Source organism: Phyllosticta citriasiana, assembly GCF_038021145.1.
Source record: "Phyllosticta citriasiana strain CBS 120426 chromosome Unknown IWZ02scaffold_12, whole genome shotgun sequence".
NCBI classification, from domain to species: domain Eukaryota; kingdom Fungi; phylum Ascomycota; class Dothideomycetes; order Botryosphaeriales; family Phyllostictaceae; genus Phyllosticta; species Phyllosticta citriasiana.
This window is the reverse complement of record NW_027117289.1, coordinates 709971-726546: the sequence shown is the minus strand read 5'-3', so window position 1 is coordinate 726546 and position 16576 is coordinate 709971. Positions and strand designations below refer to the sequence as shown.

Genomic DNA, 16576 nt, shown 5'->3' with positions numbered 1-16576 from the left:
ACAGAAAAAGCAATTTGCTCGGTCGTTAATATTGGAGGCATGGCTCCAGGAGAAGGACTAGAGTCCATGGTGGGCAAGTTCTATTCGCAGAGATCAAAAAGAACAGAAGATGAAGTCGAAAGAAACATGTGCAGCATCCCAAGGCGAAAACACAAGTGTTTGGCAATGTCTTGGGAGGCAGTGGGAAGACGAGAATTTGGCAGCGTCATGCAGACACGAGTCATGCAGCACACCAGGAAAAAAGCAAGACTCAGACATGGTGTTGAGGAAAGACGATGGTGGGGAAAAGTTGATCCGAGTGGGGCCACATCTGGAGTGCATGTTGATGCAGCCAAAAAGGGCTGGGGGTGGCTGATGGAGTGGACCAGTGGTGAGCTGCGAAGGCGACAATCAAGGCGCGCACACAGCGCACGTGAACACCTCGGCTGAAACTAGGTCTCGATTGGAGCAGACCACGAGACCTGATGGTGCATTCAGAGGTGCAGGTGAAAGCAGTAATCTTGTATGCCCATGTCGGTCGGTCGATCGGTCGCGCCGGGGCGATGAAGGGAGACGGAGAGCAAAAAATGGTGGTGGACGAGGTCAAGGGGAGTCCCGTCGAGAGTCGAGAGTCCAGAGTCGAGAGTCGAGAGTCGGGGACCCGGACCTGAGGTGCCTGAGGAACTCAAGCGAGGTCGGGGCGAGGCTCCGATGTTCAGCCGGGCCGGGTGCTGAGATAACCCGGCTGCCCTGCGTGGCCTTCTTAACCCATCGAGTGCCGCTCATGGCCATCCATATCCAGGTGCCATGCCATGTGATTAGCACTCACCTGATCACCATCGACTCTTCCCTCCATCAACATTAACAACCCCATATCTGCGCCATAACCACCCCTTGTCCCCCTCGGTTTTTCGCCGTTATCCACTTGCTGCTCTCCCTTCACTCGCATCCTCGACCGCACCCTTTTTCTCGCGTCCGTCGCGTTACCGTTGACGGCGTCAAGTCCAAGTCGAGTCGGGACCACCTCAGGTCACGTTTCTCGTCCTCGCCGACGAGCATAAGTAAGTCATCATCTCCATCATTTCACCTCTACCTCCGTCGCCCAACACCTGCCACCACGGCGCTCTTGACACGACCGTCACCGATCACTGTGCAAGTCGCCCACGCCACCGCGACACTGTCCCTCGGTCTCGCACCTGCTACCGCGCATTCCACATGGTTCCGTCGCGTCCCTGGTCCTCGTCGCCTACACGGCCTCCGCCGTGCCCAGCGTCACGACGGGCCTGCTGTGCGAACGGGCAGCAGGGTCTCCGGCGCAACCGCTCAGCAGGAGATTGACAGCTTGGTCTCACAGCCAGGAAACTGCTTGTCCGCATTATGGTCGCACTGGACACTTGCGGTAGGACACGTGCTAACGATGCATATCCACTAGGGCATTAACAGTGCTCTCTACCTTCGTCCACCATTGCCCTCTCTCCTGCGGAGCCTTGCGGGGAACTCTTCTTGCAAACACTCCCTCTGGCTCGCCACAGCGCAACTCTCCGCTACAAGTTTGCCTCCGCGACCAGCTGTCGTACTGCCCCGCCTACCGGCCAGCTGGAGACTACACTTGCCCACAGCTGTCTGAGCAACTCGCGGCCGCCTGCATATTGTGCTTGTCCCACTTCGCCGTCGTCTTAAACCTGCCATTGGTCCTTGATTCGCGGTACCCGCCTCGGAACATCGCGACCATTTGTGCTGTCAGAAGCGCAAGCAGGTAATCGGCCTAGTAACTCTGTTCAGAGCCAGCGCTTCACAAGGGAAAAAACAGGCGGACAAATGGCGGACGTCGCGAGCTACACAGACTCGGATCCCAAGGCCGACGTCAGCGACTCGACATCTATCCACAACAACAAGCGCAAGCGCAGCTCGCATGACCAAGGTCCTTCCAACACGCGACCTGCACCCGGCGACTCGTCTCGCAACTCAAGTTACCAGCGCGTATCACCTGGATCAGCAAACAACTCTGGCCCCTCGGGATTAACCGATCAATCGAACAATTCCTTTTTGGACGCACACCATGGTGCCGGAGCTGGCGACGACGAAATGCATCGGTCCAATCCAGAAATCGACTTCAGCCAGCTGGCGCAACACACAAGCGACCACACCCTGCACCAGAATGGCGGCGGACCCACTTCGTCTGCAACAGACACGGCAGTCGCAGCCTTGTCGCATCACTTTTCAATGACGGTCCCTCAAGCAACTGAGCTTTCTTTCCAGAGCCAACCGACGGACGGAGACAGTGACCGGGCTCTTGCCAATTCATTCATGGGAGATCCCAACATGCACGCTGCTATACATGGCTTGAACAAGTCGAATACTTCCCCAACTGATATCCCTCATGTACCGAAGCCTCAGGTTGGTTCCGAGGAGTGGCACAAGATTCGCAGGGACAATCACAAGGAAGGTATGTCTGAAGTATGACCTCGTAGTCTGAGTGAAAATTTCTGATGGCAACAGTTGAACGCCGACGCCGGGAGACCATCAACGAAGGCATCAACGAATTGGCCAAGATTGTCCCTGGCTGCGAGAAGAACAAGGGATCCATCCTCGCGCGCGCCGTGCAATTCATCACTCAGCTTAAGGAGAATGAGTCTCAAAACATTGAGAAGTGGACTTTGGAGAAACTCCTGACTGAGCAGGCAATCACTGAGCTTAGCGCAAGCTGCGACAAGTTCAAGGCCGAATGCCAGCGCGCGTGGAACGAGGTTGAGATTTGGAAGAAGGCTTGCCAAAACGCCGGCATAGTGCCCGAAGAGTATCAAAACCAAGGCGAGAAGGCGGATCAGAATGGCGACAGTTGAGCGCCAAGCATCCCGAGCTTTAGGAATGAACGCCACTACAGCAGGACACAACCAGCAGCAGCATGCACAGCTGTTGATTTGGTGTCTGCCTAAGCAGCCTTCGACGCTAGGACGATGTCATGAACGATTCACGACTGGTTTGTCAGCTTGCTTGATTCAGTTTTTCGTCTTCTTCACCGGCCCATCTTGACAGTGCGATCGGCCAAACGCCGTTTTTTCACGTCCCCAGATTTCCCCCCTTCATCAAAACACGGCTCAGACATGGGGGAAGACAGGGCGATTGATGATGACGCTGGCTGGGGTCAGAGCTACCCACTATGGATGATGTGGTAATACGGAGTTGCCCAACTCGGCCTTACGAGTCCAACTTCTCCCTTTTTTTTTTTTTGCTTTCTCTCCCAAGCGTTTGGGTGTTTTGACGGGAGGCGGCGGCGGGCGGGACACTACTTTCATTGCATGAACACCATGAGGGGAACTCTTCCTTTTTTTTTTCTTTTTTCTTTTTTTTCCTTTGCGTCTGCGATTGATTCAAACCCCCAGTAGTCAGTCAGTCAGTCCGGCGGATACCTGTTTGCCCCATTGAACCCCGTCACATCCCACCTCTCGTGGGCGAATTTCAAGCTTCAATTCAACCTTTTGTGCGTCCTCTTCTTTTCTTTTCCCTCTGCGTATGCATCCATGCTCCAACCCGAATGGAATCCGATCCAATGCTGTCCGTCAGTTCATCGCGACGCTCCCACTGTCCACGCGAAACTCGTTACCCCGTCTCGAAGTCTTCCCCTATCTACCGCGCACGGCCTGCCCACGATGCCCTGCCCTGCCACGCAAACGCAGACAACAGGTAACGGTCGTGTTCACATGCTTTCCTTCAGAGCGGGGCGGGGCGGGGCGGAGCGGATGCGTCAGGGCTGCGCCGCCTCCTGCTCGCTCCTGGACTGTGTCTATATACCCACCTAATACATGTCAGTAAGCGGGTAAGTAAGTCAAAGGAAGGATCAGATGAGATGATGTAAAATATGCAAGTAAATCCGAGGTAAACCAGCATACAACGCCGCCGTATTTCGGACCGTATCACTGGTTCCAAGCAAACAAGCTTCAAAACGCAGTCCAACGTCATTCCGTCCTTTTCGTTTACACATTCCATCTTGTCGTAACTGATACACCACTATGCCATGCCAACTCTGTCATTTGATTACACCACTGCCTAAATGAGTTACTCGGGTGGCATCAGCAGAGCCTTTTGAGCATTGGATGTTGGTGTTGCCGCCTGTGGTGAGTATGAGATGAATAGAAAGATGGGTGGGTAGATGGTATGTATGTATGTATGTATGTATGAATGACGGCAGCGTGAAGGTGTGGCCACCGAGGCCGTAAAAGCGGCACATGGACAGCGACATCGACATCCATACTGAATGTTCCAAGAGCTGGGCGTGTTCTTCTTACAGCATGTAGATGTAGTGTATATCAGATGCAGAAGGGTTTCTTGGTTGGCAGTTCGCATTATCGCGCGCGCGGTGCAGCAGGCTGAGCTGCTTGCTACTGCTTGAAGGCGCTACATACATAGGGACCTGCACGGCAACTGAGCTACCTATCTTAGTACTGCAGCCTCGATCTCGACCATCCATCCGAACGACTGACGGACCGACACGCGTGATGTGGATACAGTAAAAGGTTCCGATCCTTTCCGCTAAGGTAAGGGGAAATGCGTGACGTGACGCCCATTTCGCCCGCCCCAAATTACCGTGCCTAGGTGCCTACCTAGACCTGCACTACAAGAACGAAGCAGACGACAAAACGAACTCAAAAAATAGCTCAACTAGCTCAGCTCAGCTCAGCTCAGCCATTCCAACATCAATATCCAGGGTGCGGCCACGGCGGCGGCTGCGGTGGCCCCTCGCCCATGGGGCCACCAACACCACCACCATGACCACCAGGACCAGCAACCAGGCCCTGCGCCTCCCACTCAGCGCCCGCATCGCCCATCATGGCGGCCTCCTCAGCTGCAGCCTGTGCGGCGGCGGCCGCCTGCGCCTGCGCCTGCGCCTGCATCTCGGCCCAACCGAGGCGCTCGAGCTCGCGGCGGAAAAAGTCCTGCTCGCGGGCGAGCACGCCGGGCTCGGCGCCCAGGAGCTCCGGGTAGCGCTTGAGGTTGAACCAGTGGGTGAGGGCGCGCAGGGCCTGCTCGAGCGGCACGCTCTCGTCGACGTCGGCGTCGACGTCGGAGCCCGCGAGCCAGTCGTCGCGCAGCTCGGGCCGGCAGTGCAGGTACACGGCTGTGATGACGCGCATGTTTGCTTGTCTCCACTTGCGCCCGCAGTATGGCACCTGGTTTTTGAACAGCTTGAGCGTGTAGAGGCGCAGTTGAGGTTGTGGGATCTTGAGGCTTTTGCGCAGGTATTGGCTCGACTTGTACTGTACCAGCATGAGGTTGCGGTGTGCCTTGTTCTTGCAAATTTTTTGCATGATCCGCAGCAGATTGATGTTGCTGAAGAAGTTGCGCCATGAGAAGGACGTTATCGGCTCCGTTGGCAGGTTGGTCACCGGGATGCCGAGCTCGTCAACTTCTGGGAGATGGTTGCCGTTGCCGTCGGTCGCGATCGATGGCCCAGGCTCTCCGGTTGCAATCGATGGGTCTTCTGTTATGGAATCCAGGAGGCTGTCGGCAGATGGTTGACGACGGATTGGAGGCGGGACAGCCTCATCGGGGTCGTGTTGTTCGTCTGATTCTGCTCCAGCATGTGCCTCTGCATCTTTCAAGCCTTCTCGGGAATGCGTGCGACAGAAGTAGAAGAAACTGGCCCTGATTAGTGACAGGAGGGCTTTCATAAGGAGCCTTGCTTACTTAAGATCTTCTCTGTCACATTTGTAATTGATGGCTTTCTCAATCTCTTGCAGCTGTAGTAGCTTGAGCGTCAGTGGGATGTAGTTTGAGTCGACAAGCAACTGCGTGAGATATTCCATCTTCAAAATGTCTGCAAGAGTCATTACCTCTGTTCTAAACAAGGCGTCGTGAAGGCTTACGAGATACTTTGAACCACTTTAGCAAAAGTATGAGGATGCCAGAAGCAGCCTTGTCTTGAATCTCCTCTGTCCTCATCCTATCCAAGTCCTCAAGGGGGATTCGAGACAAGTCAGGAATCATGATTCCAGGGCTTCCGTCTCCTGGCCCGCCGTTTTGGCCGACCTCCATGCCAACAGCTGTTGGACTGTTGCTCTGGAGGGCCAGGGTTGCAAGGTGGGACAAAAAGGTCCGAAGAAGGACAATGACCAATGATTGAAGGTGTGGAAGCACGGCCGACTATCCCATGTTAGAAAGCCAAGTCTCGAGTGGGAAAGGTACACCAACGTAGAACTTGTCGATGCGATCCAGCTTCTTCGCCACCAAATCTTGGTGTTCATTACTTTCTTCAGGCGCTTTGTCATCTTCGAATTTGATGGCATTCAACTTCTTGTCCAGCTCCAAAGGCTCAATGTCGCCATCTTCTGGACCAACCCAACCGCGCTCGTATTTCATAAAAAGATCGCGCTCTTCCCACAGCTGCTTCATCGCACGTGTCGCCCTCATCCTGTTGGCAAAAAGTTCGGCGGCTTCGGAAATAGACGTCGGGATGTCGCTTCCTTGCCACTTTCGTCCGACAAGCATGTCTTGAAGGTCGGTAGAGCCCTTGCCGCCAAGATTGTTGCTCGACTCGTCAAGTGGAGGATAGAGAAAGGGGAAAAGCTGATTAGTCTGATAGTTTTGCTTTTTGCCGCCTTTGCCTCCTGGCCCGGCGGGCGAAGGCGGCGGAGATGGAGCAGGAGTCGCAATGTGAACTGGTTGATGGAGAATAGAAGTGCCATTGATATTACCAACGCCTGGTCCGGAAGAACCTGCTTCCGAAGCCTTGCTTTGGTGATTCTTCAAAGGAGGAAGGATTGAGTTGTTTTCGGGCTCCAAAGGGAAGAGAGGGGGCGGAGGGTTGTAGGCCGGGTACTTGGAACTGATTTCCTGCCTAAAGAGATGGTAATCCAGTGGAGAGGCCGTAATTATTGGTTGACCCCGATTGTCGGCAGTTTCTTCCAGGGGATCTTGAAAGGATCGTTTCAGCTCCTCGAGCTCTTGGAGCCCGCCAAAGTTGATCAAGATGGACTTCCAAGTTAAGAGAAGCACCTGTATTTGTTAGTAATCACTACATGCCAAGAATTTGCTTTGCTCACCTTGTGCTGTGGAGGCCCGATAGAATCATCCCATCGCAGGGTTGTAATGACCTCGATGAGGAAGACAGCCAAGTCGGGCTGTATCTCAGCTGTGCGGCAAGTCAATCAATGATTCCCGTCATTTCCTCAGTCATACTCACATAGCTCCTGCTTGAGGGAGTTGTGGCCGTCCATTCGCGCCACTTCATGGAGCAGGTACAGCAGTGTTAAAGAACACCACAGCTCGCGGCGATCGGCTTCTCTCTCGTCGTGTGGAGTGATTTCTTGCTCGACAACATCCATGGTGCTTTAACCAAATTAGTAAATCTGGGCCACGAGAGAGGGCAGAACAGACAACTCACAACTCGCGCACAACGGCAGAACGAGCAATGTCGAAAATAGGTTGTATACCACGGCACTCATGTATTATCTCAACGCCATTGCGAATCCAGTCAATTTGCACCTCTGACTTGATATAGTTGAAGGATTGCTCGGCATCATTAGCTGGCGGAGAAGATTCTTCTTCGTCCTGCAGATTCGATAGGCCTGCCGTTTCATGCCAGCAGCCTAGAGCAACGTAGACCAAGGCCTCAAGGCTCCGCAGGTGGGCGTCTCTGTCCGAGGAAGAGAGAGTTCCCACCAGTTTCCGCACAAGTTGTTCTCTAGACACCGGTTCGGCTTTGCACCAGTCCATCTCACCCTGCTCGTATGCCGCCAGGTTTGAAAGCGTGCCATCGCGAAGAGCGACCCATTCCTCGACAAACGAGGATAGCGACTTGAGCAACATGGCCTGCTCCTCCAAGCTGTATGAAAACCATTCCTCAATCTCCTGGGCAAAAGAGGATGCATCATCGTACTCGAAGGCATAGGGTGTCGGCTCGACCTTGGGCATATCAGTGACGAGCTTTTTGAGCTGCAACAGCGACAGCGAGTCTGTCGGCTGGTGACCTGGCTCGTAGGGTGGTGCCGGCGGCGCGGGAGGCGGCAAACGCTGGGGAGCTGGGGCAGACTTGTCACGGCGTAGAGCAGGCCTCGCTGGCAAGGTGGCGCCATCATTGGGTGCTGGAGGGTGGGCTTCCTGTTCAATGGCCTCAATGACTTGTTGCTCGGCAGTATCGAGAGGAGGCTTCACGGCGTCTTGGTCGGCAGCAATGTTCCTGACCGGATCCGAAGGCAAGGCCATCATCTCAGCCTCGTCCACGCCCACGGGTACCAGAGGGACGCCCTCAGAAGGGCCCGGACGTTCGGAAGATTGTTGGTCCATGGTGACACGGCTACCTTAAGGCGGCGAGACAGAGATAAGGTGGCAGCGGTGCAGCAATCGGATTCGCGACAGCCGGCATCGTCAGGCGGGCGTGGTTAACGGAGCATGGCGCAGCGCTGGGGCATTGGGTCGAGGAGATGTTTGGGTGTTGTTGCACGTAGGACAGACAGCTCACCAGCATGGATCGGATCCCATGCGATTCGACTGCGGGGACCGGAAGTGCGAACGCCAAAGTCGTGGCCGCTCAACCGAACTTTGTCCACCTGCTGTCCTTCAGCTGCTGTGTCCGTCGAGACAGCTGCACTCTCTTTGCCATCCACCATCTCAAGGTCTTCGACATTCTCAATCCGGATCATAAGACTCTGCTGCCATGCCCGCCACTGGCCACCTCGCATGCCTCGGCTTTGCCGTCTTCGACAGCTCCTCGCCTGCCGCAACCCAACGTCTCTCCAGCGTGACACTCAGCTTCTCCGCCGCGCGACTCACTCCTTCTGCCGGCTTGTACTTGATGATTCAAAAGCTCGCGGTCGAATGCCAATGTACGGCAGCACACGCGTGCTCCCTTCTCGGCCTTCGTCATCCACGTCGTGCCACACCTCCACAGCCAGTCCATGCTCTATGTTTATGATGCGCCACTCAATACTTTGCAGCTTTTTGTTGCTCGGCCAAGTCAGTGGAGAGTCTGACGTGCAGATGCCAGCAGTGAACCTGTAGTTCAACTATCTTTTTTTTTTTTTCCTGTTGCACCGCCCCGATACTTGGGGCCATGGCCGCTTGGCTCAAGGCCGGTGAGTTGGTACATGTCAGCTCTCCACAAATCCAGCATGTTTTTTCCCGTCTTGTGGAATCATTCTATTGGCGCTTCTCGTCACGTTACCAGTCTTTTTCGGAAATCGGGCTTCTGGCTCAATTTTCCTTTCGTGCGTTGGCCCCCGTCCACCCATCAAAATTAGGGTTGCGCACCGGATACGGTAATACTCCATGAGGACGGGCAGGATTGCCGCTGGCGCTTCATCCCCAGGACCGGCCCAACCGCTTTCCTCTAGCAGATTCTTACTCCGCTCAGCCTTGCCGGGATGGACAAGCGCATGATGTCGCGCACCAATCCGTCCCGAGCAAGCTTACCACACTGCACCGCAGATGCGCATAGCACTTTAACAGATCTCTTGGGTCCAATTCGCACCCCCGCGTGCTCTTCAGGGCACATGGCTCAGGTTCTGATCCAAAGAGCTCGCCGAGCCTCAGCCTCGCCGTCATTCGTCCCACGTCATTGGGGTCTGCCATCAGTTGACTGCCGCAATCAGCCAACGACTCGGCTCCCACGTCGCAGTGGCAATTATCGCACCATTTATTACTACTGAGACCTGTCAAGCATCCAGGTAAGCTAACCTTTCCCTTTTCAGTGGGGAGCCGTGCTTGGGTAAGCGTTTGTTGCTATTACGTGTAGCAGCAATCACTCGCTGGGGCCCAAAACCCTCTGTTTCTCAGTGAGCCAGTCCAGAATAATCGTCTTGGCGGTCCTGCTGGAGGAATCGCAGTAATCGTCACTGCCACATGGAGCTCTGCTGTGTTCTATGCCGGGGTAAACCCCTTGAAAGAGCCTCCACTCTGCGAGCTGATCAATTGCTTCTGTGCGTTCTCAAGCCAAGAGGTCTCTTGCAGCCTGCTGATACGGTCCACAATGGCTCAAAACACCTTTGACTTGGCGCCCCATGATCTATTTTCGTGGGTCAAATCTCCTATCACGAGTTAAGGTTAGGTAGGAAGCTCGTCAGCGGTGCATGTGCAGACTGCATTTACACCCGGTTCTTCAGAATGTAGGATGTCAGCGCAAGGGAGGCTTTTCCTTTCCAAGCTGCCGTCATGACATACAGTTCCCCAATCTAGACTCTTATTGTCCTCAAAAAGGCCGTCCCTCCCACGTTTCCTTGTCCATCCCTAACTACTCAGTTGCTCAACGTCAACATGTTTCCCACTTTCACCAGGTCCAGTGCGGCAGCACTTGTCTGTCTCTTCTCTCTTGTTTCTGCTGTACCTCTGGAGAAGCGTGCTCCCAGTGGACCTGTCATTTCTTCCAACTTCCCGGACCCTTCAATTGTGAAAGTGGGAAACACCTGGTACAGCTTTGGTACGAACCTGGGAGATCAAACCACCCCACACATACAAATTGCCACGAGCTCCGACTTTAAGACGTGGTCTTTGACAGGGGAAGATGCTCTACCCACCCTCCCTGCGTGGGTATCATTTTCCAAACCAGCCGTCTGGGCTCCCGATGTCATTCAAAACGACAATGGCAAATTTGTCATGTACTTCAGCGCGGCTCGACTCGAAAACTCTGACCGCCACTGCGTTGGTGTAGCTACCTCGGACAACATCATGGGACCTTATACTGCTCAGGCTACCGCCTGGGCGTGTCACAACGACCAAGGCGGCGCAATTGATGCCTCCAGCTTCGTTGATTCGGACGGCTCGCGTTATGTCACCTACAAGATCGATGTGAGCCGCATGATTCTCATTTGTTGTGCTTCTTCGATACTGACAGCGGCATAGGGGAACTCTCAAGGCAGTGGCGGCGCTTGCAACAATGACGTAGAGCCTCGAAAATCGACGCCAATTATGCAGCAAAAAGTCGGTTCGAACGGCATCGACAAGGTTGGCAACCCCTACCAAATTCTCACCAACGACGTCCCTTCCGTCGACGGCCCCGACGTTGAAGCGCCTTCAATCGCCAAACTCCCCACTGGTGGCTATGTTTTGTTCTTTTCTTCCAATTGCTTCACCACCATCAACTACAATGTCAACTACGCAACTGCATCCAGTAAGTAGAACTTGAGGTTCTCGACGTCAAGATTATCTGGGTCACTAACATTTGATAGGCGTCAGTGGTCCTTACACTAGGGCGTCAACCCCTCTTTTCACTTCTAGCTCTACCGGTCTTTGGTCTCCAGGCGGCGCAAGCATTGCATCTGACGGTCAGCACCTGATATTCCACGCGTACATTGAAGCGGGCTCGTCCATTCGCGCAGTCTACACGGCTCAATTGAGCTGGAACGACGATTTTGCTTCCGCCTGAGCAGGGAAGAAGAGGGACAGTAGCGTCAATTATGTGCGCAAAATCCCAGTCCCAGGCTATCTGCTGACTTGAGCGTCAAGCGTTCGTGGTTCGCGGCACTAGCTGTGGGAAAGCTGCAGTGCTTGCGCGACTTTGCAACAAGTGCGGTCTAGTGCCGTGCCTGCAGAACTCCCTTGGAATCTACACCAATCGTCGTACGGGTCATCATTGTTCCTTTTTCTCTCTCGCATTTACACTCAGCATTTCTGATTTGGCACTGGAATGGCATCCCTCACGCGCCTGCTACAGGTCATGTCTTGGTTCCAGGTGTTTGCAGCCGCATTCATATACCCTGCATTATCCTGTCAACGCTTTCTTCGTTCCAAATTTCCTGTATTGCTTTTTCCTCACCTGGTCTCTGGCATGAGACTGCACTGAAAGTCTCTTGGATACGAGTTGCTGATGAATACATGTACAGCTTCCAGCAGGAACAGCATGTAAAATACGAGCTGGAACTCCGGCATCTGTCTCGGCGCACAGCACAGCGTTGTATTTCCAATCATGTATCAGCAAAAGGTCATGTTCTGGGTTTAATCGATCGATTTCAATCAAACCAAACATTTCGTCCAGTCTGACCATTGGTTTGTCTGACCGGTCTCCGCCGCACCGCAGCTTTGCTGTCCATGTTGGCGCATATGCCGACTAATCTCCAAGCACACAATGAACTTGATTGATTGATTGGTTGGTTGGTTGGTTGTTTTACGTCCCGCTAGAACTAATTGACTATCCAGGACGGAGCTATCTACAGGGGATGCCGTGTACGTTTGTAAAGTGGGCAGGAATGCCCGGCTGAAGACTCTCGTATAATAAGGAAACTTTCTCGGTGCTTCGGTACAGTGGGTCACGGAAGGACGGTTCGTCTGGTCATCTCATCTGGCGAGGGGGGGGAGCTGTTATGCTGGCCATCCCGCCGTCGTCCGAGTGGACGGAAGGCCACACAATGAACTTGTCGAGGAGTCGTGCACCCTTTTTTTGCGAGATGACGAACATGCTGACATCAAACGACAGCAAGCCACTCGGAAAATCGAAATCGACTCAAAAGGGTGTCCAAGAAAGAGGCACACCATTCGGAAGAGGAACTTTTACGTCGTCGTGTCTGACCGGAAAGGCACATGACGATGCAGCATCTTGGTAAGTGCATTGCTGGCCAAAGAGTCTCTCTGAGCCCTTGTGTCACCTGGCAAGGGGATGGATGGTAGGCAGGTAGCTGGACGCGCGCCAACGCTCCACGGCCCCTCCCTTCTACCGGCCGGGAGCGCCCATCCTTCCCGTCCGCCACCCACCGGCGCCTCAATCCAGCTCTGTGTCTCTCTCTTTCCCATTCCTCCAAACCAACGCATCCGTGTCCCGCCCTCCCGCACACACGCAACGTTGAAGGATCGGCGTGGATTATATCCGAACGACGGCAGCTTATCCTGCACAACATGTGGGCCGACGCAACGCGCTGCTGCTGCTGCTGCTGCTGCTGCTGCTGCCGCCGCTGCTCGCGCGAGAAGGGATGATGAAGGTTGGTCGACGACGCCGACGTTTGCATCAGCTGGTCAGACTGGCTCGCTCGGGGCATGACAATGACGCCTGGACTTTTCTTCCCATTGAGCTTCGCGGATAGCCGCCGTCAACCAGCGAGCTCACAATCTTTGAATGAGGGAATGGGCCGAGGCCAGGTCGGATTTTAGTCAGAGCGAGAAATCGACATCGACAAGCCCGAGTCTAGCAAGAGGGCTAGAATCCTGCCAGCGACTATGGCGCTTCTTCTCCCGTTGCGCTACCGTAGCGTCGACCAGAGGTAGGACGGACGGGAAGATCGATGACCACTGGCGATAGTGAGTACCTTAGGTGTGGGCCGGTCAAGGATCGAGACAATTCTTTTGGCTTCACTTTCTTCGTGTCGATTCATTGCAGCATAGTGAGCGAGCGAGTTCTTTTCAGGTCAGACGTTGGCTGGTCTCTTCTTGGTCTGTCGACCGCTATTCCTCCTTGCCAAGCGCCTGCCGAGGAGGAGCTGCGAGATTCGTGCAACACAAGTCGCAAGCCACGTCAATCATGGCTCGTCGTCAGCCTCAACAACAACGACGACCTGAGCGTTGCGTCCAGAATCTCCTTACTGTGAAGAAGAATCAGTCTCTCTTGCGTTGCTGTTCCAGCTGAGGAATCCATCAATGTAGCATTCAGATTGTATGAGACAGGAAGATACATGGAGGCCTCGAGCCTGCGGAACCCAAGATGTCAGCTGTGACCTGACCCTCTTGGTAGACGTCTCTCTATACATCCCAACCAACACCACTGATCCAAATCCGCCGTCAAACCGGCAGAATGAAAAAAAAAAAAAAAGGTGCAAATCTTCCGACTCATCTTTTTCATCAGGGCCATCGTTCAGGAAGGGATTTCCGCCGCACCCAACCTTGTCCGTTCCCATGTAATACTCTCACCGCAATCCATCACCACCTCAAAAGTCAAATCCGAACGCTGATGGCTCAGTACGGACCGCTGCGCCAGCCAGACGGACAGCCTCGACTCAGGTACGCACTGTACATTCGTCCATCCTGTACAGCCTTAGCCAGTACACCCGCTCAATGCCACAAGAAGGCGGGGCTGTCTGTCTTACAAGAGCACCACTATACATACATCCCTTCTGTCTCCTGAGTCTGTATCGATTTCCTGGAGCACCCCTGTACAGCCCCACACGCAAAAGTCGCACCGGACACCACGCTGGTCGAGCCCGTGTGTGTGTGTGTGTGTGTGTGTGTGTGTGTGTGTGCAGAGCATAGCTCAGTCTGAACCTGAGTCTGAGACTGAGCCTGGCGACGCGACGCGACGCGAGGTTCAGGGCGCAAATAGAGCAAGCCGGACGGAAATTAGAATCAATCGGGGACGTACGACGGCAGAAAGAGGTCAACAACCGCCCTTCTGTCTTCTCTCCGTAATCAGGTAGGTATTCCTGTCCACCGCACCCTTCACTCACGCCACGCCTTGTTCCTCCACCGTGGCTGTGCATCGGACATGCTGCACAGCAGGCGGACGGGGGGACGGGCCGCTGCCTTCGCCTGCCTGCCTGCTCGCATGCATAGTCCCGCTTGTCAGAGAAAGAAACGACGTCGGCCGGCCGTCGAGTTGGATCGACAGTTTGACTGACTGACTGACTGACTGACTGACTGCCCGCCGCGGTCCATCTTACTTGCAGCAGTCTTTCAGTCAGTCAGTGAGTCGGCATGTGCGCCGGGGGCGGGACGACGGACGGACACAGAACACGGAGCGGAAGGGAGGGAGGGATGGAAGCATATCCTGCATATGCGAGGTGATCGAGCGAGCGGGCAGGGTAAATGAAGGATGGGCGGGTGCTGCACGATTGACTTTGGCTATCTGGTGTTATCTTGCCTTTCACCTGTCTCTGCACGTCAAGCTGCTGGACGGCTGGTAGGGCTGAATGACTGACTGGCCGTCTCGGGAGAGAGCAAGTTTACTTGCCAATTGTTTTGGCGCGCTGTCGTGCGGTCAACTATCCGTGCAGGTGGGGTAGGTGGGTGAGCGGTTCTGGAAGTATGGGCGAGTGAAGCGTCTGTTTGCGTGTTTCCCCAAAGGGACGGCGAAAGAACGACGCAGAGCTTTCACGTCGGACAAACCCCAAGAATGAGGCATCAGAGGCTCTCTGATCTTGGCGAGCCCCAGAATCTTGTTCTGAGCCCACGATGATGCGCCTCCACAACGTAGGCCGTCTCTTGCACGGAGTCGAAGCGCGAGCCAGCGACACCAGAGGCCAAATCCAGTCAGTGCTCTTCCCTGAGCCTCCGAAACTTAAAACCTGTCCAGAATCATTATCCGACGCCTTCTCTCGCAAATATGCGTGCGTCGTGCCGTGCAGTCGGCGGCCCTGGTCAGGGCAGTCAGCTTCAACATCTGTCCCAGAGTCAGCCGCCAGACCACAGCAAAGACACAACAACGAAAACGACGACAGCAAACAGCCAAACCACCACCCATAAGCCACGTCAGGTAGCAGCATCACACAGGAAGGAACCAATCTTCCTCAACGTCCCGCGCAAGGCGATGAGCGTCAACGAAAAAAGGACAGAAAGACAGACCGACAGCGCCATCAAAAATTGTGCGAGGGGAGTCCCCGAAGGAAGTCCGTACCGGGGCGCCACCGCGTTGTGCAATGCAGGGCACTCCAGCAGCCGGCCCGAATCCATGAGCCCAGGCCCGCCTCACTAGGTAAGTATGAAGAGAAAAGAGAGAGAGAGAGGGATGGTTTGGAGCGGCGGGGGCGGCTGGTATTTATGGCTGGCGCAGGTGGTCTGAGCGCCATTTGCTGAGTCACCGGATGCTGTGCCCGATGGCTGAATGCGGTAGTTTGCGTGCGCCTGGTTGCGCCTGGTGGTGGGTGGAGGAAGGACCCTCCCTGGGTGCGGTCCAGTGGTGGTGGTGGTGGTGGTGAGTGTGGTCGCTGCGCTCGTGGCCGAAGATGGTAAGGAAATGGCACCGCCTGCGGGTACCTTCTAGAGCCCCGTATGTCTGGTGGAGAGTGGAGAAGAGAATCGTCTGGGAAGTCTTGTTCGGCTGTGGTCGTTGATTGTGGATCAACCTCTGCTTCTGCATCTTGGTCGCTTGCCTCAATCGCGAGCCGTTCTCATGAATTCTCTACCCATTCATCATCTTTCTGAGGTGATCTCCGCCATCCGCTGTACAATCCCGCCACATCACCTTCGCCACAAGTTTCCTCATAGCCGCTCTTCATTCATCTAACCTCTCTGACTAAGTATTCCCTCGCAGCCGATCACGGTAAGCACCGTGGCTCATTTCGAGGATAGTCGCGCTGAATTGAGCTTCAACAGACTTCTCTGTCCATTACTCGGCTACCACTTGCCGCCTTCACCTCTCGCGCATCATCTTCATCGACAGACGCAACTGATTATGCCTCCAAAGAGCACCGAGACCTCTTCCGGCGACACCAAACAGAACCCCATGGAGAAAAATTCGAAGTGCAACGAGCCGCATCCAGTGGCTCTGGCAACGACAGCCGAAGAGCAAGCAAAGGCTGTTGCGGAGAAAGAGGCAGTCGCATGGAACAGTGCCAAAAGAGCGTCCCAGGAGGCGGACGAGGCCAATCAGAAACCGGAAGGCGATGCCGCGGAGGCCGACGACGATGACGAAGAGGCAGAATTCAGTTTCGATGCCACAGACGACGGCAAACCCGGCAATGAAAACAAC

General features: G+C 54.7%; 4 protein-coding genes across 4 annotated transcripts; 2 read left to right on the top strand and 2 right to left on the bottom strand.

Annotated features, from left to right (window-relative positions):
- Positions 1-1797: 1797 nt before the first annotated feature.
- Positions 1798-3231, top strand: IWZ02DRAFT_507132 (uncharacterized protein; the record flags this gene model as incomplete). The annotated part of the gene is made up of 3 exons (XM_066770416.1): positions 1798-2072; positions 2118-2425; positions 2479-3231. The coding sequence occupies 3 exons, from the start codon at positions 1798-1800 to the stop codon at positions 2820-2822; spliced, it is 927 nt and encodes a 308-aa protein (XP_066620044.1). The 3' UTR covers positions 2823-3231.
- Positions 3232-4290: 1059 nt separating this feature from the next.
- Positions 4291-8516, bottom strand: IWZ02DRAFT_459324 (uncharacterized protein). The gene is made up of 7 exons (XM_066768076.1): positions 7361-8516; positions 7160-7305; positions 7020-7108; positions 6169-6972; positions 5844-6120; positions 5665-5794; positions 4291-5616 (listed from the first exon to the last, which is right to left on the bottom strand). Exons 1-7 carry the CDS (start codon positions 8260-8262, stop codon positions 4674-4676), a joined length of 3291 nt encoding a protein of 1096 aa, XP_066620043.1. The 5' UTR covers positions 8263-8516; the 3' UTR covers positions 4291-4673.
- A 1371-nt stretch (positions 8517-9887) lies between these two features.
- IWZ02DRAFT_59213 (glycosyl hydrolase) lies at positions 9888-11503 on the top strand. Its single transcript, XM_066770936.1, has 3 exons — positions 9888-10758; positions 10813-11080; positions 11139-11503. Exons 1-3 carry the CDS (start codon positions 10228-10230, stop codon positions 11333-11335), a joined length of 996 nt encoding a protein of 331 aa, XP_066620042.1. The 5' UTR covers positions 9888-10227; the 3' UTR covers positions 11336-11503.
- A 3091-nt stretch (positions 11504-14594) lies between these two features.
- On the bottom strand, positions 14595-15618 carry IWZ02DRAFT_59167 (uncharacterized protein). Its single transcript, XM_066770935.1, has 2 exons — positions 14808-15618; positions 14595-14756 (listed from the first exon to the last, which is right to left on the bottom strand). Exon 1 carries the CDS (start codon positions 15369-15371, stop codon positions 14871-14873), a length of 501 nt encoding a protein of 166 aa, XP_066620041.1. The 5' UTR covers positions 15372-15618; the 3' UTR covers positions 14595-14756; positions 14808-14870.
- Positions 15619-16576: the final 958 nt, after the last annotated feature.